Source organism: Miniopterus schreibersii (assembly GCF_964146895.1).
Source record: "Miniopterus schreibersii genome assembly, chromosome: 2".
NCBI lineage: Eukaryota > Metazoa > Chordata > Mammalia > Chiroptera > Miniopteridae > Miniopterus > Miniopterus schreibersii.
The window spans coordinates 26117707-26140675 of record NC_138102.1 but is presented as its reverse complement, the minus strand read 5'-3'; the positions used below and the strand labels follow the sequence as shown (position 1 = coordinate 26140675).

Below are 22969 nucleotides of genomic sequence, written 5' to 3'. Positions count from 1 at the left end.
CGAGAATGGGTTTTCATTTCCATTCCAGAATTTATACTACACCCACTTCTTTTTTCATATATATAAATAACAGCTTTATTGAGATAAAACTCATATACCATAAAGTTCACTTTTTTAAAGTGTACAAGTCAGTGTTTTTTTGTATATTCACAGAGTGGTGGGAAAGTCACCACTGTCTAATTTTAGAACATCTTCTCCCCTGAAGGGAACCCTGCACCCATTAGCAATCACTCCTCATCCCCCCTTTCCTCCAGCCCCTGGCAATTCCTAATCTGCTTTCTGTTTCTTTAGAGTTACATATTCTAGACATTTTTTATAAATGGAATCATATATGTGGCCTTTTGTTTCTGGGTTCTTTCACTTAGCATGTCTTCAAGGTTCATCCATATTGCAGCATTTGTCAGCGCTTCATTCCTTTTTATGGCTGAATAATACTGTACTGGATGGATAGACCACACTTTATCCACTCATCAGTTGATGGACATTTGGGAGACTTCCACTTTTTGACTACTACAAATAATGTGGCTGTGAATATGTACAGTTTTTTGTGTTGACATATGTTTCAGTTCTTCTGGGCATATACCTAGGAGTAGATTTGCTGGGTCATATGGTAACTTTTGTGAGTTATGTTAGCGGTATCTCATTGTGAGTATATTTACTTTTGATGATGGACTCAAGAGGCCCTACAGTAAACTGAGAGCAAAAATTTATTAAAATGGTTGAAATTCTAATTTTAATATATGTACATTGTACCTACTTAAAAAAATATTGATAGGTATAATTTATGGAGGGCACAGAGTTTTATATAAGAAATATGGTTATAGTTTGGACCTCTGGACACTCCTCTAGGTAAATGTTGTTTATTGAAATATGGGTAAAGAAATTTCCCCAGAATGAGCAAGGACAAGTAAATAATGGCAACTAATATAAAAAGGGCAAAGTCTGTGCTCTGTTGGGACTTACTCCCACTCTCTATATGTGTGTGTGTGTGTGTATATATATATATATTTTATTATTATTATTATTTTTTGAGGCAGCAACTTTCCAGTAGTGTAATGTCTAGACCAGATTTGCACTGTGACCTTTGTGCTCCTTCTGTGCAAATGTATGGACATTTGTGTAACACAAGGTTCAAGCCAGCCATGACTCCCAACTTCTTGGTTAACCGTTTATTGAACTTATACCCCAATAAAATGTCTCTATCATCATGAATGGCTCAGCCAATTTATTTGCTTTATTGATGTAAAAATCAGAGATGGGCATTCTTTATCTTTTGTTTGCTGTGTTCAAGATGCTTCCCAGATTAAAAGGGGCTTTGGAGCCTTTTTTGTAAGATTTTATTTTATTTTATGGAGCAACTTCATTTTGTTCCTGTTTTTCCAAGCAGACAGAATGACGTCAGTTCTGAAATGGCAAATTCTTAATTAATGGCGTGTCAATTGAAAAAGAACACCTTGTGTAAGTTATTCTTTTAGAGAACTATAGTAACCTACTTGGAACAAGTTATGCATTTTTTATGTGAGTTGCTTTTCACTTAAAAAAAATGTGTACAATGAAAAACAAAACCTTGTTCAATCGATACGCTGTGCTAATTCCTGTCATCGTCAGCTCACTAAGACCTGCACTAAGCCTTCTGTCGATATGTCTCAGCGACAGATGCAGCTCAGGGTTTTAAAGGGAAAGAAATATAAGGATTTCACTACATTGAAGAACTATGTGTCATCCTGAAGCCGGGGTCCATTGAAAGTTTTGTGATCAGAGCACTAGCCTTTTCATTTCTCAGTTTCTCCCACGTGTGCAGTCCAGAAGGTGGGAACAAGGTCACTTCTCTCTCAAATTGTCTAGAACTCATGAGAGTAATGTTAAAGAAGATCGCTCAGTGTGAGATTCTATGCTTCCATTCACCCTACAAGTGGGGATGGAGACTCCCTGTGTGCTGGGCAGGAGGCTGTATTCCTGCATCCCCACAGCTGCCCCTGGAATGGCTGCTGGCCCTGGGACACATCTGCCCCCTTAGTTACCTGCCTGGCCATGCAGGTATTTGAGTTTCTGACCATGATAGAAGATAGAAACCAACATTAAGTATGATCCCTGTTATCAAGGAGTTTTAATCTAATCAAGATCATGAAAACTAACACTTATGAAAGTTTTTTATTCTCCCCTTATCATTTATTTATTCAGAGCTCGACTACTTGGAATCTTATTTCAGTACTCCAGGTCCAGACCAGCTGGGACAGAACACCTGATCCCTCTAGGCTAGGGGGACTGGACAGGGAATCAGACCCCTGGGGTTTGCCCTCAACATGCTGCTTTTGGCAAGGCATATGTCTTGTTGGGTCTTTATTGTTCCTTCTCTCCTTAAGGGGGTGGGGATTGTCACCTCATTGGAACCATCAGCCATCAAATTCCTATCACCTAGGAGCTGAAGTCAGATAACACTTCCTTTAAAAATATCAAGATCCGAGAGAAACATTTTCAGAAAGATTGGTAAATTTGCATGACAGTGTAAAACTTCTATGTGATAAGACTCTGAAAACTGAAAAAGAGATGGTATGTGCAATACTTTACCTTAATTATCAGTGTCCGTAGCCTGTGGGGAACTTCTGTGGATCTGTGGGAAAAAGAAAGCCCAACAGAACAATTGGGTAAGTGACAGGAAGCTCATAGTTCATGAGAGTTAACCAGATTAGCCAAAAAGTGAAAGAAGGGGCTGAAGAGGGAAAATTGGAACTTTATTTGTGATGTGTTAGTTCCAGACATCAAAAAATGTTAACATCTGCCAACTTTGGATGGCAGGGACCAGGACCGCTTATCTCATGCTCCTAGGTGCTTTTCTTCATTAAAAAAAAAAAGTCTGTTACCGTAGAATTCAAATACGTGGAGAACTCTGAAGCCTCTTCTGGTTATTGTCTACTTTGGCATTTATAAAATCCCAGCAGAAGTGGTGATCACTGCAGCCTCCACCTTGGAATTTTCCTCTTGCTGCTGCTAACGCTGAAGGGATGCTTCTGAGATCATGAGTTCTGACTTGAAAGGCCATTATTGGTTAGTCAGAATGCAAGAAACCACCAGGTCTTCATCAGAGCAAATGGCATGATAGCCCATCAAACTCCTCTGCCTGGATTCAGCACTATTTGAGAGACTGTTTCTTCAGTCGCTATCTGTTCAAAGTGAATGGTGATCACATCTTTTAGCATGTTGTTCAGTAATTTTGTTACCTGAAGATAAGAGAAAGCCACAGATGGGATCTTTTAAGGTGTGTAACACTAACAGAGCACCCAGGAGCGGTTAGTGAGACTTAATTTCTGTGTCCTTGTCAGGGAACTTCCATCACTGTACCGCAGTGACCTTCACACCCACTTACCCTCCAATGGCACATTCCGTGGAATAATTTGATTCAGGATCATACAACTCAGAACATCAGAAGCAGAAAGTGTTTGCTGAAAATTCTCACGATATAATAGAATTTGCAGACTAGAAGAAAGCTGATCAGTGATTTAGTCCTGGGCATAAACATGACTTACCCAAAGCTACACACACCTCCTACCCTCTCACTTTGCTTCAAGCTTGCTTTCCCTTCCTTTCTCCTTTCTTTCTGAAATTGGTAATATCATCCAAGTCTTAAGTACCAGGAGATTTCCACGGTATGTTTGCCCATGTCCTCACAACTCTTACTCACTTCCTGCCCTGTGTTTTCTACTTCAGTATTGCGGTTGCTTCCTGACTGGGCTCACATTCCAGCCATAGTATCCCAGGGCACAAACTAGGGTGGGTTCTTAATTGGAGTGTGACAAATTGCGCAATTCCCATCTCCACCAGTAGGAGCTGCTTGCAAGCTGGCAGTTAGATAGTAGGTGACAGTCCCCAATCCCTGTGGAGTCCCCACTTTGGTAGCCAGTCAGTGAGGGCACACTTGCTTTTCTTCTTAATTCTATTCGTTTATTATCTGGGGAGGGAGAACCAGGTGCTGCCCACCACTGCAGTTCTCAATGGAGGCACGACCACCCTACCTAGGGAGTTTTGAGTATTCGGGGGGCATTTGGGTGTCACAGTAGTTGGTGGTCTGTTGGCAGTGAGGAGGCACGGCAGGGATGTTGGACATCCTGCAGTGTGTGGTTAGCTTAGATGAAAATCGTCCCACATTTGTAGTTACCTGAACCCAGAACCTATCCTAGCTCCACTTCAAATGGAAACACAGTTTTATTCATTGATTTTTAGTACATTGAAGGTTCTTGAAACATGGCACTATTAGCCATGCTTTTTATTTTCTGTTTACATGCTTTGATGCCAGGGACCACTGACCCGAGAGGAGCCGCCCACCCAGGGCTAGCATTGTTCTCCCTAGTATTTGGCAATGGCGCAGCCCCAGAGCTGCTGTTGTGGGTCAGAGTTGGCCTCAATCAGGAGAGAGTTGCATTTTACTCTAACCTTATGTCACTTAGCCCATGAAGGAATAGAGACAGTAGGAGGTGGCAGGTCCGGCTTCTCACCCTGACCTTGGGCAGGAGGCCAGCTCTGAAGGACACAGCTTCTCTTGCCCCCTCCACACAGGACCATGCCCCCTGTAGCTCCAGGGACGAGAGCCAGGGACGTGGAGGGTGTGTGTGTGGCTGCCCATAATTTTTGTACATTTTTACACATTCTCATGTGGGCTGGAGGCCTGCCTGGGACACACGGCTCCCGGGCCCAGCGGCGGCTATTTCCAGCAGAGAAGGCAGCAGACACTCATGCCCCCCACACCCCAACCCCACTTTTCCTAAGGACCAGTGTCTAGGAGTTGCACCCCCCCCCCCCCCCGCAGTCGTCTTAGGACCAGCAGGAGGGAAGCCTGCTCATCGGGACCTCCAGACTGTAGGCTGTGCCTTGTCATCCACATCCCAAATGCTCTCGCCGTGGGAGCCAGCCGCGAGGATGCCGCTTCACCTTCATCTCTCGAACCCCTGGCTTCAGTAACGATTCCTCCTGCTGCTGGTGTCCCTCTGGACCTGCTGACCAGGAACAGGTGGTCCACGCTTGCCCCCGTGGCCTTTCAGGAAGACAGTGCAGGCCCCAGCTGCGTCTCCAGGACGGCCCGTGGTCAGCATTGCAGCTTTGCCTCGGCCTGTGGGGTCTGTTGGAGCTGAGACCCATTCTGGTTGTGCTTTGCCTGTTTTTCATCTTTTGCTGGCTGAAGGCTGGACAGCTGTCTCCTCAGAATCACCAGAAAGATCAGCTCGTTCCTGAGTCACAGTGGGGAGAAATAATTTCACTTCCTTTCTCTGTGAGGTGTATACTTTTGTTATGCTCACCTGTCACCTGTGCTATTTCCCACCTCCTGCAGAGGTGCTGGGACAGTTACTGACTGTCCCTCCAGGCCTGCAGCTTCCTGTTCTGAAAGCTTCTCTCCATGACCCTTCCCGTCTCCTGCTGCAGGGAGCACTTAAGTAGGGCGGGCAGGGGGAGGAGGGAGCGAGTGCTATGACCAGAGCGTGTTAATGTTTCACTGGCTGTTTTATTATGTTAACAGAAATGACAATGAACTCTGCCAGAATTTCGCTGTAATTTTGCCCCAACCTTCTGCTCACTGCTCTCTGGGTAGCTTATGTGACTTTTCAGGCAGCCCTCTCCCCTCCGGATTGTGTTCTGAGTCTCAGTTATTCCTTCTAAAGGGTTTCCAGGCCCAGGTTTGCTTTTTGGAACTGTCCCTCTCTGCCTTATCCCCCACCCTCATCTCTTCCCTTCACTCTGGCTTTTGGAATTGGACGGCCCGTGATAGCCCCACTGTGGGAGCCACATTCAGACAACAGAGGCCATGTGGGGACCCCCATCAGCAGCTCCCTCTGCTCTCAGCTCTGGTTTCCACCACCCCAGCACAACCTCAGGTCAAAGGACTTGCTGGTGGTCTGTGGCTGGTCACCTTCCTAGTCCCAAGGCACAGCCTTCTGTGGGGTTTGGTGACAAGGGGTTGACTTCAGCCTCAGGCTCCAATGCAGTTTTCTTCCTCAAATGGAACCTTTGCTTCTGTTTCCAAGATTCACGCTGATTTCAGGCAGCCTATTTCCAGACTGTAGCCAGCCAGCTGAGCCACGATTGCTGAGGCTGTTCTGTGTATGTTGTTATCCAATTTGTCAGTATTTTGACTAAACAGTGTGCCGTAATTCCTGACTCAGTCCTGCAGTTGCCTTCATTAGATATATATTCAATATTTAGAAAAGATGCCTACAAGGCAGTTGAAGGTATATAATTTCAGCTGTTAAAAGCCTATATGTATACCAACATGTTCTTGTTTGTGAATTGGGTACATCGTTTGCTTAGTTTTCTGGCTAATTTATCTCTAGAAAGAGACTCGGTCGTGGGAAGTAAATATAGAAATTGCATGGTTTTCATGCCGGCCTCCTGGGTGACAGTTTTTATAGAGCCTTATGAAGAATTGGGGAGTTGGATACTTGATTATTGGAGCATCTCTCCTGCTAATTGATTTTTTAAATTGATTTTAAAGAGGGAGGAAGGGAGGGGGAGACAGACAGACATCAATGTGAGAGATACATAGATAGGTTGCCTCCTGTACCCACCCTGACTGGGAATCCACCCCACAACCTTCTTGTTCATGGGACCATGCTCCAACCAGCTGAGCCACACCAGCCAGGGCTCTCCTGCCAGTTGATTTTACTCCACTGTCCTAAGTGCAGTGTTTTCTGCTGACCCATGTGCTTTGGCTAATTTCTTTGGCTTGTTAGTGTTCTGGTATCTTAACCCACATTTTACTACTGAGAAGCTACTGAATTTGCATTGCAATTTTAATAGCTGGGGACACACCATGATTTAATTGTCCTAATAAGTGGGGTGTTATTGAGGGGGGGGTGTCTGAAGAGTAATAAAGAGCTTTAGGGGCAGGTTTGCCAGTTGGGAAACAGGTGTAGGAATTGGTCGGGGCCCCAGTAGTTTGCCCACTTCTCTCCCCTGTCCTTGGAACCTGGTCTCTGCCCCTTTCCCTTCATAAATGGCAGCAGCACACTATGTCACCAGTGTCAATGCCCCCTGGCACCAGCACACTGCTGCTGACCACCAGCATGGGACTGCTGGGCCTCACACCTCTACCTCCCCGTCTGAAGTTCTGGGGGGCATGGGGTGCTGTGCTGTGGGCCATGGGAGCCCTTGGCCTCTGGCTCACAGAAGTATAGTAATTCTTTCATTAGTCACTCATGATTCCCTGTTCTTTTCTCTTTGGGGTAAGAGCTAACAGGGCTGGGCAGCATTGGCCTGTGTCCTTGATGACAGGGCTGAAGTTGGGCACTGTGGCCTCCATGCTGGGCTCTCCTCTATGGCTAGGACCCAGCTGAATTCACTCAAATTCTAATACCTCACTGCATGGTTCTTTCTGGAGGCCTCCCAACATTTGCAAACTTCGCCTCCTCTTAGAATTCTCTTGATTTACCACCTGGTCACTCACGTTAGCTTATCTTCCCCACCATCACCCACGCCCCACATTTTACTGTCAACTTACATTTCAATTGTTGATGCTCTTGATAGGCCCTGGTTTCCTGACTTCTGACTGGAGAACATGCCCCCTGCACAGGTGCATTTATCTCCTGAGCTAGACTCTGCGCCGCCCCTCCTCCTAGGCGGGGACACTTCCCTGCCACTCTTCTCCCGACCTGTGCCCCACCCCAGAGCCCCCGGCCCAGAGCCAGCACACAGTGAATCCTACCCTTGTCCCTGGAGCTCTAGGTGAGCTGAGCCTCTGTAGTACACACAGAATAGGTGGTGAAAGGTGATTTACCTGCAGAGTTTAACAGGAAGCTGCCTGCCCTGTGGCGAGGCTTCCGAGCCCTCCCGATAACCCGTGCGAGGGTGGCCATTCTCCATTTCTGCAAAGGTAGTGATAAAGAGCATTATAAGGAGTTCGCTCAGAGTCACAGTAGGACACTGGACGGAAAACTTAGCCCATTTGATCACTTTCCTGCCATTCTGGAGTAATCTTTAAAGTTGCAGTAAAGATGGCGGCTTCTTCGTATGCAGCCTTATCTGGAAACTTAATACCCATCCAAGCAGCTTCAGTCCCTATGGTTTCTTGAGTCCAATTTATAAATTATAGTTTAGGTCTGCTGACGTTTAACGTTCTCCAGATGGTCACTGTTTCCAAATGAAGGAGACCATCACTTGTGCTTTTTTGATCCAAATGATTTTGTGTAAAAAATATGTTTGTGCCGAAAAATGCCACTGAGAGCCTTGTAAATATCCCACATTTTCTGGGAAGGAAAAACCAGCTGTTACCATTGATTATAGTGAGAATGGTGAGGGTGCAGTGAGGTTTTTGCTCTGTGCCCAGAGGCACCAGGTGCTGAGGTCTAGTGTGGACAGAAGGGAGGGCATGTGCCACCCTGAGTTTCTGCCTCACCATGGGAGCCTTGAAGCCTGGAGGCCCAGACCCTGCTTACTGGCCATCAGAAACACTGGTGATTCATGCAGACCACTTGGATCTTATCAACATGTAGGTTCCCCTTTGTATTATCTTATTACACCAGCATGAGGCTACTGCAGCGAGAGTGAAAAACACCTCTGCCCACACAGACGTGTGGGATGTGGGCTGAGAGGGCAAAAGGACCCAGTGCCACCATTGTCTTCATCACAAGAATGCTGGAGCTGCCAGTGAAAAGGGAGCCAGAAAAATGCCTATTTTTAGAAACACCTCGTCCCTATGTTGTCTACTTACCCATCAAACAAGAAATGTTGCCCTTTAAAGCTATAAACAGATACCAGCCCAAGGAATTGCTTTGTCATTGGATCTCTGTAAATTTGAGAAAATGGTTGTTGAGAGGAACCACCTCTATAAAAATTGATCTAGTAATTAGAGGCTAGATTACATGCTTATGTTCCGGTCGTGGTCCCACAATATAATTCAGCTAATAGGTTTTGTTTGTTTCAGCTGAAATTCAAAACCTCCATTAGGTGACTAACACTGGCTAAAACTGATTTGCAGCATATTTTTAAAAATTTCTTTTGTCCTTGTGTGCTTTCTGACTTTAATACTCAGACAGCCATACCCCAAATCATAATAAAGTTGATAGCAAGTTGGTAAAGCTGTGACTGCCTTAACTTGGTTACTTTTGATAATTCAGCCATTTTCTGTTCTAAATTCAGAGGAATCTTGTCTTTACTGGAGTGGCAGAGAGAGGGGTGCAAGAGTGTGCACTAAAGGGACACCTGTGAAATCCCTCCCTCTTGTCTTAACTGTCTTAGCTTTGCAATTTAGGGAGGAAGACACCATTGCAGTCACCCCCCTACTCAGCCACTGTGTCTATCAATTAGGAGTGAGTTTTACACCAGAGTGTGAGGATATATTGTTTGCTCTCAGCTATGTTTATCCCATCATACTTCGGGTGTAAAATTTTCAAGTTTATCCACTATAGGGAAATGTTCTGTATTAAAAACCAAACCTGAAAAATGTTATTTATTTTCCCTAAAATGGAGAGAATGCTGCACTCTGATAAAGGCCACTCTTGGCTGTGGTGGGAGGAGCAGGAAGGTAGTAGGAGCAGCTTCAATGAAATGAGGTGCGGCTGCTCCAAGGTGAGGCCGTGCTGACTCAGAAACAGATGATGTGCTTGGAACCCCAGAATTTGGGGGGGAAGCGCTAACCGGCTGCTTTATTGAGATATAATTTATATATCATAAAATTCTGTTTAAAGAGTGCAATTCAATGGTTTTTAGTACATTTATCAAGTTATAGGAATATCACCATAATTTAATTAAACAACATTTTCATCACCCCCAAAAGAATCCCAGTGCTTGTTAACAGTCACTCCCCTACCCAGCCCCTGGCAACTGCAAATCTACCCCGTGTCTGTGGATTTGCCTGTTTTGGTTGTTTCACATCATGAAGTCACACAGTATCTGTCCCTTTGTGTCTGGCTCCTTTTCCTTGGCCAGGGTTTGATTTGCGATGACTGTTTGCTGTGAACATCTTTTCATGTGCTCTTGGCCATTTGTAGGTTTTTGGAGAAATGTCTATTTAAATCCTCATAATTTATCTTTTTATTATTGAGTTGTGACTGTCTCTTATGTACCCCAGGTACAAATCCCTTATTAGAAATATGATTTTCTAGTATTTTTGTAGGGAACCAGCTCCACCATGGAACCCCTGGGACCTTTTGCACATCCTTGGGGACCACACAGTTGGTCTCCCCAAGGGTATGAGTCAAGCAAAGACTTGACCCCTAGTTCACCTGCATCCTGGCAGAATGTCTTGTGATTCCCCCAGGAATACAGAGGTGGAGGCCTGCAGGGCCATCTCCCACCACCTCTCTACTCCTCTGGGAGGGTGTCGGGCATAGTTTCTCATCACCTCTCAGGTTCGGATGAGATGGGGGGCTTTTTCCCGCTCCCCCACTCCCCCTAGAATAGAGCCCTTTGAGCAACTGGTAAACTGTGGTGCTTTGTAGATTTACCTCCCTGCAGACCTGCCAGGCAACTTGGATAGTAGGGAAGGGGCAGAAAGAGGTAGACAGCACTTAGGTTAAGGAGTCCTTTTACCTTAATCTGTATTCAGCCCTTCATGGGAGTCAGTGTATCTTTCTCATTGCAGAGCCCTCTGTGCTGTAGGTGCCCACATTAGATGTACTTGCACACTTAAGTCTGCTTCTGTAAACAATGCATACTGTGTCCCCCATTTAGGGACATGTGTATGTGTCAAAGCGAACAGGTTAGAAATTATTGAGATTTCTGCCTGGTTTAGGACACTGCTGTTGAGAGAAATGGGTAGTTTGACAGTTTGTAGATTTAAAATTAAATAGCTGAAACAACTCTACATTTATGATTTGGATACATTATCTGCTATTTGTCTGGCTCAGCAGCAGGATACAAATACTCTTGAAATACTGAGATTTGTAAAGAGTGTTAATACTGTCTCTTTGAAGATCTAACTAATTTTCCTCCCTGCACGTTAGAGGATAGGAGCACGGGGAAGCAGATTTTAAAGGCAGTGCTGGTCATTTCTTCCTGCTGGTCTCTGAAGAGAGCCTGCAACCCCATCCCAACCCCCGGAGAGGTCAGAACCTATCTGTTGAGGTACTGAGGGTCTTGGGCCGTCCTGGTGTTATTTCTTTTTAAAGAAAACTTTTATGAAAACTAAATTCACTCAGGTCTGGTCCTAGGATTTTCCTTTACTTTTAAAAACTGCTGACACCTCCCATACCAGACCCAACAGTGGAACTCTCACCCACACCTCTGCAGCCACCAGTACAAAAAGATCAGGATTAGTTGCCCCCACTTTCAACTTGGGACCAACCATACAGAAGTCCCCCCCTTATCCTTGAGAGATATGTTCCAAGACCCCCAGGGGATGCCTGAACTGCAGATAGTACTGAACCCTATGTATCTGCTACATTTTTTCCTATACACACAGACACCCTTTTCACTTAAAGGAAGCACTTCGCAGCCTCTCTGTGGTGTATCAGAATTGCCAGCATCACTATTCTTGCAATTTGGGGCCATTATTAAATAAAATAGTGCTTATTTGGACACAAGCACCGTGATAACCACAATAGTCGGTCTGATTCAGAGACTGCTAGTGACTGCTGTAAATATGCTGGACAAGGGGTGGTTCATGTAGCGCAGTACAGAACAGAGTGTAGGTCCTTCCTTGTACCCTCCTGGATTAAGCACTTAATTACAGCCAAGTCCTTAGTGCCTCAGCTTTGCCTCTCCTCTCGAGATTACTGCCCCTCCTCTTAATACTTTATAATTAGTTTTGGATAAGATTACCTGGTGACCTAGACTAGTACCCTCGCTCATTTTTTAAATAGATGATTGAACCCAGTTTAAGCCATTTTGCTAATTGACCGTTTATGACATTTTCCTGTCATGACCCAGGCCTCCTTGGTGCTGGCTCTCGGTTGGGTATTACTCTCTGTCAAGTGGGAAGTTATATTAAAGTCTATTTAAAGAGAGAAAAATCAGTCAAGTGACTTGGAGGGTGAGCGTTTCTGAGCCCTGGACCCAGAGGTTCGGGAGAGCAGGAATTAATATTTAACTGGACATTTGAGCACACCCTGGAGCATTAATGCTGTAGACCTTTTGAGCCTGAGTGTCACTTGAGCAGAGAGGGACACGGGATGTTTTAGAAAACATTCCCCCACAGGTAATGCTTCCCTGGGGCTCAGAATGTTTCCTCAGCCACCAACACACGCGCCCTACCTGTCAGAAAGACTGCTTTTCAGGCAGCAGTGGGTCAATCCCAAACGTCAAAAATATCTTCAGAAAGAATTAAGGGAAGGAGCCGTGAGGGATATTGGGATAGCTGTGTCAGCGTGATTTATGGTGACATTTTCTCCGTGCCCCGTTTTATGGAATTGCGGCCACCCTCCCCTGTTCTGGAAAGGTGGCTGCCGCGGGCATCCTGGGGGGTGCCAGGTTCCCTGAGCACACAGTGGTTAGGCGAGGAGGGGTGGAAGGTAAATGTCCTCCTCCTGCCCCCTGTGTATGGCATGAGCCACACCTTCCCATGGCCTTCCAGCCACCTTGTCCTGGTGCGTCACCTCACCCCAGCCCTGCCCAGCCCGCCTTTCTCCTCCAGCTGCAGGGATTCTTCCAGGAGGCTCTGTCCTGGCCCAGAAAGAAGGCAGAATGCAGCCCATGCCGCACGCCTTTTGCCTGTGGGGCTCACTGTGGTCCGTTCTTCTGTCATCCCAGTCCTTTGTCACTCTGTCTTTTGTGTGTATCACAGAAATGAAGCTGGTGGGCATATTTAACATCCTACCTCCGACACCCACACCTTTGGCAAACACGTACATTGCTTAACGGGTAGGTGAGCAGGTGGTGAGATGGATGGAGCTTCACCCTGAAGCCTGGTCGTTCCTCTGGTTAATGGTGCCAGGCTCTGGCAAGACGAAGGCTCTGTGAGCTCAGTCACTCTAGAAGGTGAGATCGTCCAGCTTAGTAGGGCCCAGAGTCCCTGCAAACTCTATCCTTCGTCTAGTTAAACTAGGTGAGAAATGTTAGTAGGACCTTCTCAGAGCCCACTGTTTTCAGAGTTAAGACTAAGACACCAGACTGAAAAGCCACTGATGTAGCTGATAACAGGGTCTCACTTTCCCCTTGAGGTGATTTGTCACTCACTCGCCCTATGGTTTAGAGGTCTTTTGTATGAGATTCTATCTGGTCATGTCCCCTGGTAAATATTTCACTTCCTATAAGATTTTAGGAAGAGCTTTATGCCCAAGTTTCTAGAATTCAACAGGAAACGGAAAAGGGGAAGCAGTTCAGACACCGAAGAATGACTTCTCCCTCTAAGAAAGTACAGAAGAAAAGCACTAGAATAACTGAACTAAACGCAAACGGAAAATGAGATAGTTATACAAGTGAGTTATATGATTTTTGATGTAAACGTTACCCATTGTGTACCTAGGATTAGAAGTAATTAGCACATATGCATGCAAACTACATATGCCTTTCAGTTAAGCAAAAATACTTACAGTATTTTTATTGAGGTATAACTCGCATACTATAAAGTTTACCTTTTTAAAGTATAGGATTCGTTTGGAATATATTTTCAGAGTTGTGCAGCCATCGCCACCATCCAATCCAGAACATGGTCATTGCTGCCAAAAGAAGCTACCAGCGGTCACTTGCTCACCTTTTGTCAAACACTGTCTCTGTGGTTTTACCTGTTCTGGACATTTCATGTGAATGGACTCATACAATGTGTAGCTTTCTGTGCCTGGCTTCTTTCACTTATATTTACGTTTGCAGGGTTCATCCATGTTGTAGCGTGGGTCCTTTTTATGGGTGAATAATACTCCACTGTATGGATGTGCCACACCGTGTCTATCCATTCTTCAGTCGATAAACTTCAGAGTTGTTCCCATCTTTTGACTATTATGAATAATGCTGCTATGAACATTCATATTCATGTTTTTATGTGGACATATGTTTTTTTTGTGTGTTTTTTTTAAAAATATATCTTTATTGATTTCAGAGAGAGGAAAGGAGAGGGAGAGAGAGAGACAGAAACATCAATGATGAGAGAGTCATTGATCAAGCCCATAACCCGGTCATGTGCCCTGACCAGGAATCGGACCCCGATCGCCTGGATCCTAGGTCGACACTCAACCTCTGAGCCACACCCGGCCGGGCTGGACATATGTTTTTATTTGGGGGGAGGGTATATGCCTAGGAGTAGAATGGCTGGGTCAGATGGTAACTCTATGCTTAACTTTTCGAGGAACCACCAAACTGTTTTCTAAAGCAACTGCACCATTTTCTGTTCCCACCTGCAATATAAGAGTGTTCTAGTTTATCCCCATCGTCCCCAATGAGTGTCATTGTCCATCTTTTGTATTTTTCATTATAGCCATCTTAGTGGGGGCGAAAATGTGTCTGTCTCCTTCTGGTTTTGATGTGCATTTCTTCACCAACAAATGATGTTGAATACCAGTTTACTAAATTTTTGTTTTAGAGATCTGAGCTGACAGGACATTAGATCCTTCCGTAGTTTTAACCATTTCAGGATTGATTGCTTCATCAAAATCAGAAGTAGAGGAAGGGAGAGTTTGTTGTGTTAACATAAGCTATTGACAGATGTCACATCTATGTGTGTTCTGGATTTTTTTTTTAAAATATATCTTTATTGATTTCAGAGAGAGGAAAGGAGAGGGAGAGAGAGAGATAGAAACATCAATGATGAGAGAGTCATTGATTGAGCCCACAACCCGGGCATGTCCCCTGACCGGGAATCGAACCCTGATCGCCTGGATCCCAGGTCGATGCTCAACTGCTGAGCCACGCCCGGCCAGGCTGGATTTTTTTTTTTTTTAAATACATTTTTATTGATTTCAGGGAGAGGGAGAGACAGATAGAAACATCAATGATGAGAGGTCCCGCTGGGGATCGAGTCTGCAACCTGGGCATGTGCCCTGACTGGGAATCGACCCTCGATCTCCTGTATCCATAGGTTGATGCTCAACTGCTGAGCCATGCTGGCCAGGCTGTGTTCTGGATTTAATACACCATTTCTGTGTTAAAGAATCCATTTACACAATGAGTAGGATTTTAAGAATTCATTAGTAACATATAATTTGCCAAAACAAACTATACCATCTACCTGCATGTTTTATCAGATTGGTTGTAAATACACTGCGTGTGTTAGGAAAATGGCCCTATTTGTAGTGTTTCCACACAACAAAAGTAGAAGTGTTTATTTCCAACTTCTCCATATAAAGCTACTGAGCCCTCTAATGTGTGTGTACATATATTAATTTGCTTCACTACTTTAAGGTGACGGCTTTGTTAGCAATCCTTATTTATTCATTAGGGATTATAAGAGCAGAGCCCCCTCAGCACACTTGTGGGGTCCGCTTTCCATCCCTGGTCTCACTCACTGCCTGAAGAGGCGTCCTTATTTGTGGCTCTTCTTTCAAACTCACATTCTTCCTGGAACTTCTTTTATGAAACAAGGTATCCACCCTGGCCACCACTTTCTCTGCCAGCCTTTCTGATGGTACATTTCCCCCCAATATGCGTTGTTGTTGCTTTTGGGTTTGTTGGGTTTTGGATTGTTTTTTTGTGGATTTCTGTGTGTGTTTGCTCCCTTGTTTCTGTGTGTGACAATTTAGTTTTATAGAAATAATAAGAAAAAGACTCCTTGGATTCTTCTTGTCTTCCCTCCTCTGACCATGTTCAGTCTGGCTGTTTGCAAACTCGCCAGGTAGTAGTGGCCTCGGCCTCTCAGCTGTTGTGCCCCATAAGCCAAAGACGGTTTGGTCATTCCCAAAGTTCAGTGGGAACCCCCCCCCCCACCCTTTTGAAACAGTTCAGGGTGCTTGATGGGTAAATTTGCATCTTAGAAGCAACTGAATGTTCAGCCCCATTCTCACGGTTTGGGTTTGTACTTCTGATTCGAACTTGATGCCAGCCTTCCTGGGGGCATGCCGGGTACCTTCCTGATGCAGCCTGGACACCTGGTAGTAGTGAGTCATTAGGAAGCCTTTGGCTGAGAAAGACCACAGAGTGCGGTTTCAGCTTTGCCTTGCTGATAAATGCCTCTGGCCATCTCCAGATTCCGGGGGTGGAAGTCACATAGAGCTTGTTGGGTAGTATCACCAATCCTATCTAAGATGAATACCTAGAAAGAGAAGCTAGTGTTTGGCTCAGTGGTTGAGCGTTGACCCATGAACCAAGAGGTCACTGGTTAGATTCCCAGTCGGGGCACATGCCCGGGTTGCAGGCTTGATCCCCAATGGGGGGCATGCAGGAGGCAGCCGATTGATGTTTCTCTCTCATCAATGTTTCTGTCTCTCTATCCCTCTCCCTTCCTCTCTCTAAAAATCAATAAAAACATATTAAAAAAATAATTGCATAATAGGGACTAAGTTTGTTTTCACTGCCAAGTGTACAGAGAACCAGCATCTTAGAACTTAGAGCTGATCTAGTCTAAGCCCTTCCCATTACTGCTGACCAAGTTCAGCACAGAAACGTTGAGTCCCTCCTCCATAGTAGCACAGCCATCAGCAGCAGGACACATGCGTGACTGTGTGGGAGTGATTATAACTGTGGTGATGATACCAGCCATTCTCCAGGAGTGTCCTATTTGTTGTACTTTCTATACCTTATGAACATTTGATTTTAGCCTTCTTAGAATTGAACATTCGTGCAGAGAACCACATACAGAGCTCATCTTGGTCTTAATCAGAACCTAAAAATGTTCCCTGCCATTCAATATTGTGTGTAAGATCACCTGGTCACTTTATGACTCCTTGGGCTCTGTCGTGCTGACTAAGCAGTGAGCAAAGTCAGGTGGAACTCCTTTCAGTCCATGGGGTTGTAACCTGTTAATAGAAGCAAGGAGCTTAGAGAAACTTCTGCGTTGTTGCTTCTATTTTTATCCTCAGGGAACTGTATAAAGGCAGTTTTGTTGTACAAGGTTCAGCTTTCATTTAGCAAGTACATGGTTCATTCCCAAATGAGTTTTCCGTTGCGATGATTTAGGCCAGGCCTCCTGCATGCTGCTGTGCAGTTCCTTTTCCGATCTCGTCCCCCAGCAGGAACAGTGTTCTGACTTGTACTCGTTAAAATGGCACTTCACTGTTGAGTTACATTTGAGATGTTAAATAATTACATTAAAAACAATAAGCATCTACTAGATAGTGTTGAGAACATGCATTAGCCTTAATAAAATTCATTCTGGCTTTGCCTCCCTAGAGACGGGTCCTTTCTGTCCCTGGCCAGAAGTGCCGGGAAGCACCAGCTCCCGTGCCAGGGCACCGCGGCATGACCCCTAGGAAGATTTGGGCTTCCAGTGTCAGTACTAGGGCTGAAAGCCAACTGCCGTCTTTGAAGTTTAGAAGAAAGGTTTTCTGCTTTTGTATTAAAATTTATATTTTTATGCTTTTCCATTCCTGGTCCATTTGTTATAATATTATTTTCCATTGTAACTTCCTGAATCCACAGGAACGAAAAGCACGTTTGGCTATGATCTGAGAAATAAAGGGAAGTCAGGGACTTTTTCTGTTTTCTTAACTTTCCTCTCCAGAGATTTATTTATGAAGCTCTTAGGCAGGTTTGGGTGGCCTCACCCAAAATAGGAAGGCTGCAGGAAAGGGCCGTGGGCAAAGACGGCCTGAGGAGAGCGGGCTCAGGCTTGCTGAGAACTGTGCCTGGCCTTCAGCACCCCCTTGTTCCTACAGAGCAGCAGGCTCTGTGGGGGGGCCACGTGCCAGGGTCGTGCCAAGGAAGAAGCCCTCCACTCATGTGGAGCGAGGCGGGCGGCGCCTGGGCCAGTTCTGTTCCAGGGATCCTGCGCCATTTCCCGCGTCCCTGCTCAGCATCTCTGGAACGGGTGGAATTACAGGCCAATTCACTCGGTACCCTGTAGTCACTCACATGACTGTCCCGCAAAGCTAGGCCCACATAAAAGGAAAAGTAGGTGGAATTTACGGAGGGAATGCTCACCATGCAGCTACTGTGGATAGTGTGCTGGGCGGGTGGGGGGTGGGGACGGTGGCAGGGTGCGGAGGGGGACATGAAAAGTCGTCTTATTCCCAAGAAGTTGACAGATGAGCAAAGGAGATGAGAGTATAAGCAAAAAAAAAGGGCGGGGGGACGACACAATGTAAGACTTATAATAACCTCAGACAATAGAAATGCTGGATTTTTTGTTACCCCTGTTTGGCTTTGGAAAGTGAGGGTTCCCTGAAGCCACAGAGGGTGGAGGCAGTGATGAGAGGCAGAAGGAACCTGTACCAGGCTGGGAGCAATTGCCGTATGTTTTGTTTCCCCAGCTCATTCCGGACAACTCTGAGGGAAGTGCCGTCACCGAGCTCATAGATGATAAAGTTCAGAAATGTCAGCTTGCCTGAGGCTCATGAGCGTCTCAGCAACAACTGAGCCAAATCTTTGACTCTGATGCCCATTCATTCTTCCTTTTCCATCGTATGGACTTTCTCTGCAACTAAGAAGTTTCCATCTCCTTTTTAGCACTGTTTATTATACCCCAGAGAAGCTGACCTCTTCAGAGTTCCTTTAGAGGAATTGAGATGTGATGCCCGGGGCCCTGTGCTGGGATGCTAGTCTGAAGGGGGCCTAGGACCACGTGCTGGGGCTGCTAGTCTGAGGGAGGAGGGGCCTGGGACCATGTTCTGGAATGCTAGTCTGCAGGGGCCCATAACACCAGGCTGGGGATTCTGTAAGAGACTGCATTTTAGCCTTGAATCAGTAACTATAGTGTTTTTATTAGGCTTTAAGTCCTGACGGCATGTGGTCTGGTTGTGTGTTTTTAAAAGATCCTTCTGTTCAGAAGATATTTACTTAATGCCTCTGTGTATAACACTGTGAGTAATACAAAGATGAGTCAGACCCCAGTCTTCTCTCTTTCCAGGAAAGCCTTATTGATAGAGATACCTGAAATGGTTGAATAATTCTTCTGTTCTGAACTCAAGGTTTTACTCTCTTCTTTCATTAAAGACTTTTCCCCAGATTTCTAACCATCACTGTCTTTTCTCTTTTGGAAGCCTTAAGATTTTGCTGTTGTATTCTGTTTTTCACATGGACCCATCCCGTGTTATTTCCACCATCAATCAGCTTTTTCAAGGCTTCCCCTCACCTCTCACAGGGAATGCAGAATGCCCACTCAGTCTGTTTCCTTGAAGAATTGGGCAGGGATTTGAAGAACTTAGCCCATAAGGGTTGTGTAAGATCCGGGGCGGCTCCGACAATGGCAGGTGGGGCCCAGCTCTTCCCCGTGGCCCTGTACGATGCTGTTAAGTCAGCTGTCACAGATTTCTGTTAATATGGACAAATGTAAAGCCAATATTTCAGGGAAGATCTTAGACACCCACAATCTGAGGCACTTGTGCTAACACTGCTCTGTTTTCCACAGTGTGCTGGAGAAGAGAATTGGGTCGACAGTCGGACCATTTACGTGGGACACAAGGAGCCACCCCCAGGTGCTGAGGCCTACATTCCGCAGAGGTACCCAGACAACAGAATAGTCTCCTCCAAGGTAACCTCCTGTCTTTGTGTTTATTAATTTCCTTTGGGGAGCAATGGAACTTTCTGACAGCAGTTAACAACACTGCTCCTAGAACTGCCGTTACAGCTCTATCCACTCCCGACTAAAGGCTGCGATTACAATTTAGATGGGGCTTGTGAACTCATTATTCCTCTGGTTGTCCCTAAAAGCCTGTTCAGACTTACCAAGATGTCCCAGCACGTTTTCTTCATTTCTCTTTTAATTATGTCATGGATATAGTGTCACATTTGAAGTCTAGGACATTCAATTCCTACCACTGCCACTTATTTATTTGCTGTCTGGCCACGTGCCAGTCACGAACCACCCCAGGCTGGAGTTTACTCATCTATGAAATAGAGACGATGCTAGATGTCACCAGTGAAAGGGTGTGTGCGCAACCACCTTGTAAACGAAAACACTGAATCCTTGTCAGAGTCTGTCAACTAGGTGCACTAAATGCAGAGAGGAAGGAAATGTGATTAGAATGTCATCATTTCAACCAAGTGCCTTGTTTTTGTTGACTGGAGAGTGGGACTGCAGTGTATTTTACACATTGAGAGTGTAACCTGGCACATGGGTCTTGAGAATAGGGTGGAAAATTTTGTAGCTGGCTTTGACAAAAAAGGTAAATGATGGCTTTCCAGGTTATGGAGAACTTTCCCTTTAGGTGCCTACACATGAGTCCATGAAGCACGCACACATTCCTGGGTTCACTAGCTTTGTAGATCTGTGATAGATCGACTTAATTAAATGTGAGTGTCCAGGATGTGTAGATCTGTGTGGTAGACCTACTTCATTCTTCTGTGAACTACCAAAGAGTGTTTGTTAAGAATACTTACAGTCCGGCTGGTGTGGCTCGGTAGGTGAGCATTGACCTAGGATCCAGGAGGTCATGGTTCAATTCCCTGTCAGGGCACATGCCTGAGTTGTGGGCTGGATCCCCAGTAGGGGGCATGCAGGAGGCAGCGGATTGATGATTCTTTCCCATCATTGATGTTTCCGTCTTCCACTCCCTTCCTCTCTCTGAAATAAATAAAAACATGTTTTTTTAAAAAAAATATAATATTTGCAAACAGGAAAACTTTGTTTTTCAAGGTAGTTTTTTAAAATGGAATTATTTTATTTTAAAGCTGCAATGTATAATAGTAATAGCAGCTTTATTCTCCAGAAACATAATGTGGGTAAGTAATTGCTTGTAAACAGAATCTCAGCCAAAAAAACTGAGTACGTGGTAACCCAGATATGATCAATGAAAGGAGAAAGAAAATGAAGAGGAACTCCGTATCCAAAAACAAGTCTGTCCAGTGGTGACATTTATAAATTAGACACAGTCTTAAGTAGAGATCACTAAAGATGATTTCTATGCACATATGTACTCTGTCAACCCACTAGTGTGGCCAAAAAAGAAAAAAAAATCTCTAAAACGGTTCTTTAAAAAATTTGTTTTTAATTTTCCAGTTACAATTGACTACAATATTTTATTAGTTTTAGGTGTACAGCACAGTGATTAGACGTTTTTGTAACTTAAAGAGTACCCATCTGACACCATACATAGTTATTATAATATTGTTGACTATGTTCCCTATGCTGTACTTTATATCCCCATGACTATTTTTATAACTGGCAATTTGTTCTTAATCCCTTCACCTATTTCACTCACCACCACCACTACCCCCCTTCTAATCCAGCTACCATCAGTTTATTCTCTGTATCTATGAGCTTGTCTCTGTCAAAAACATTTCTTAAAAAATCTACTCCTTTGTAGTACAAATGCACCAGGAAATGGGGCAGTGCACTGAAAACATTAAAATGTGCCACGTGTGAACTTATCAGGACAGGAGTCTGGGGTACAGGTGATGGGCCATGTGACCTGCCCCACGCTGCCCACTGTCTAGTCTGGGTAAGATGTTTTTCATAGGCCTTTTAGCCACTGATACAAATCCCTATGCAGCTGCTTTCTCCCTCCAGGGACAAAGCTTGGCCTTGAACGTATCAGCCCCCAGTTCCTTCCGGGAGATATGGAAAGTCTAGACGAGGCTTCACAGAGGAACTTTCTGAAACACCGAGCACCTGGTTGATTGGAGACGTCAAAGGGCCCTTTTTTTATTTTCTTTTAAAATTAATTTTTACGGAGAGGGAGAGAGAGAGAAAAACATTGCTGTGAGAGCAAAACATCAATCAGACCGGTGATGGAACCCATAACCCTGGCATGTGCCCTGACCAGGAATTGAACTGGTAACCTTTCAGTGCACAGGATGACGCCCAACCAACTGAGCCACACCGCCCAGGGCCAGAGGGCCTTCTTGATGCAATTGGCAGAATATAGCTGGAAGTTGAGGGATGCTTTATTTATTCTAAAAGCCCCTGCCAGTGTTTTGGGGAAGAAAACTGAAAGCAATGATTTCTAAATCCCATCCCCTTTGTTATTTTATTCAAGTTTTAGAGCCAATTTATAATTTTCCTGTTTTTCTTTCAAATATTCCTGCAGCCAATAGCCAACGATAATTTTGAGATGCCTTGTCTTACCTCCTGACTCTGCCACTCACCGTCTTTTCTCTTCCTTTGTGTGGAGTATCTTTTCTCTCCCCGCGATGGCACCTTCCTGTCCCCAGCTGCCCTACATTCACTGGAGCCACCAGAGCCTCCTTGGTTTCTGACAAAGGAAACCCTGTGCTGGGACAGGGGGTTTGATAAAGACTTGCAGGTTCCTGGGGGCCTTTTTGAAACCATTTCTTCTCAGAAAAACTCCTTATTACCAAGAAACTCTAGAGTAGGAACTAACAGGATTAAGTCAACATCCTTTCAGGAGGTGGGTCAGGCTAGTCCCCACAGAAGAGGGGTTGAGTGTTGGGTAAAGTACTCATCGACTTTCATCTCAGCTCGGAGTAGAGAGGGCATTGTGCTCTCAAATTCGTGTGTGTGCAGAGAATGATCCTCTTTCCTCAAAGAGCAGGATTAGTGGCTTTATATCAGTAGATGACGGTGCATCATTTCAAGGGAAAGTTATGTACAATATTCCCTCTGTTGCTAATCAAATTGGGCTTGGGAGAGGACCTCAGAAAGACAAAATATAGACTCTAAGCCGGTAGCTGGGTGGAGAGTGGCATTGATGTAGATCAGCTGGAGTGGAAATTGAGCGCACGTGATTGTTTTCATTTAAAAACAGCTTATGATATATGAAAATGCAATTTAATTTGTAAAACAAGTTTACAAGCACATTTGGAGAATATGTTTGTGGTAATGTATCTGTTTTCTTGGGGGGAAGACTTTTATTTCTACCTTAAAGGAAAAGGCTGCTAGCTCAGGCTTCTTTTTTTAAAAATATATTTTCATTGATTTTAGAGAGAGGAAGGGAGAGGGAGAGAGAGATAGAAGCATCAGCGATGAGTGAGAGTCATTGATCGACTGCCTCCTGCACGCCCCGTGGTGGGGATCAAGCCAGCAAACCAGGCATGTGCCCTGACTGAGAATCTAACCGTAATCTCC

General features: G+C 44.9%; 1 protein-coding gene across 4 annotated transcripts in view; it reads left to right on the top strand.

Moving 5' to 3' along the window:
- Positions 1-22969, top strand: part of ATP11A (ATPase phospholipid transporting 11A) — a 136838-nt gene that overhangs the window by 47542 nt on the left and 66327 nt on the right. For all 4 annotated transcript variants that reach the window (XM_081127309.1, XM_081127311.1, XM_081127312.1 and 1 more), the window contains exon 2: positions 19352-19474. In XM_081127309.1, coding sequence (XP_080983435.1) covers positions 19352-19474 — 123 coding nt within the window. The remainder of the gene's footprint in view (positions 1-19351; positions 19475-22969) is intronic.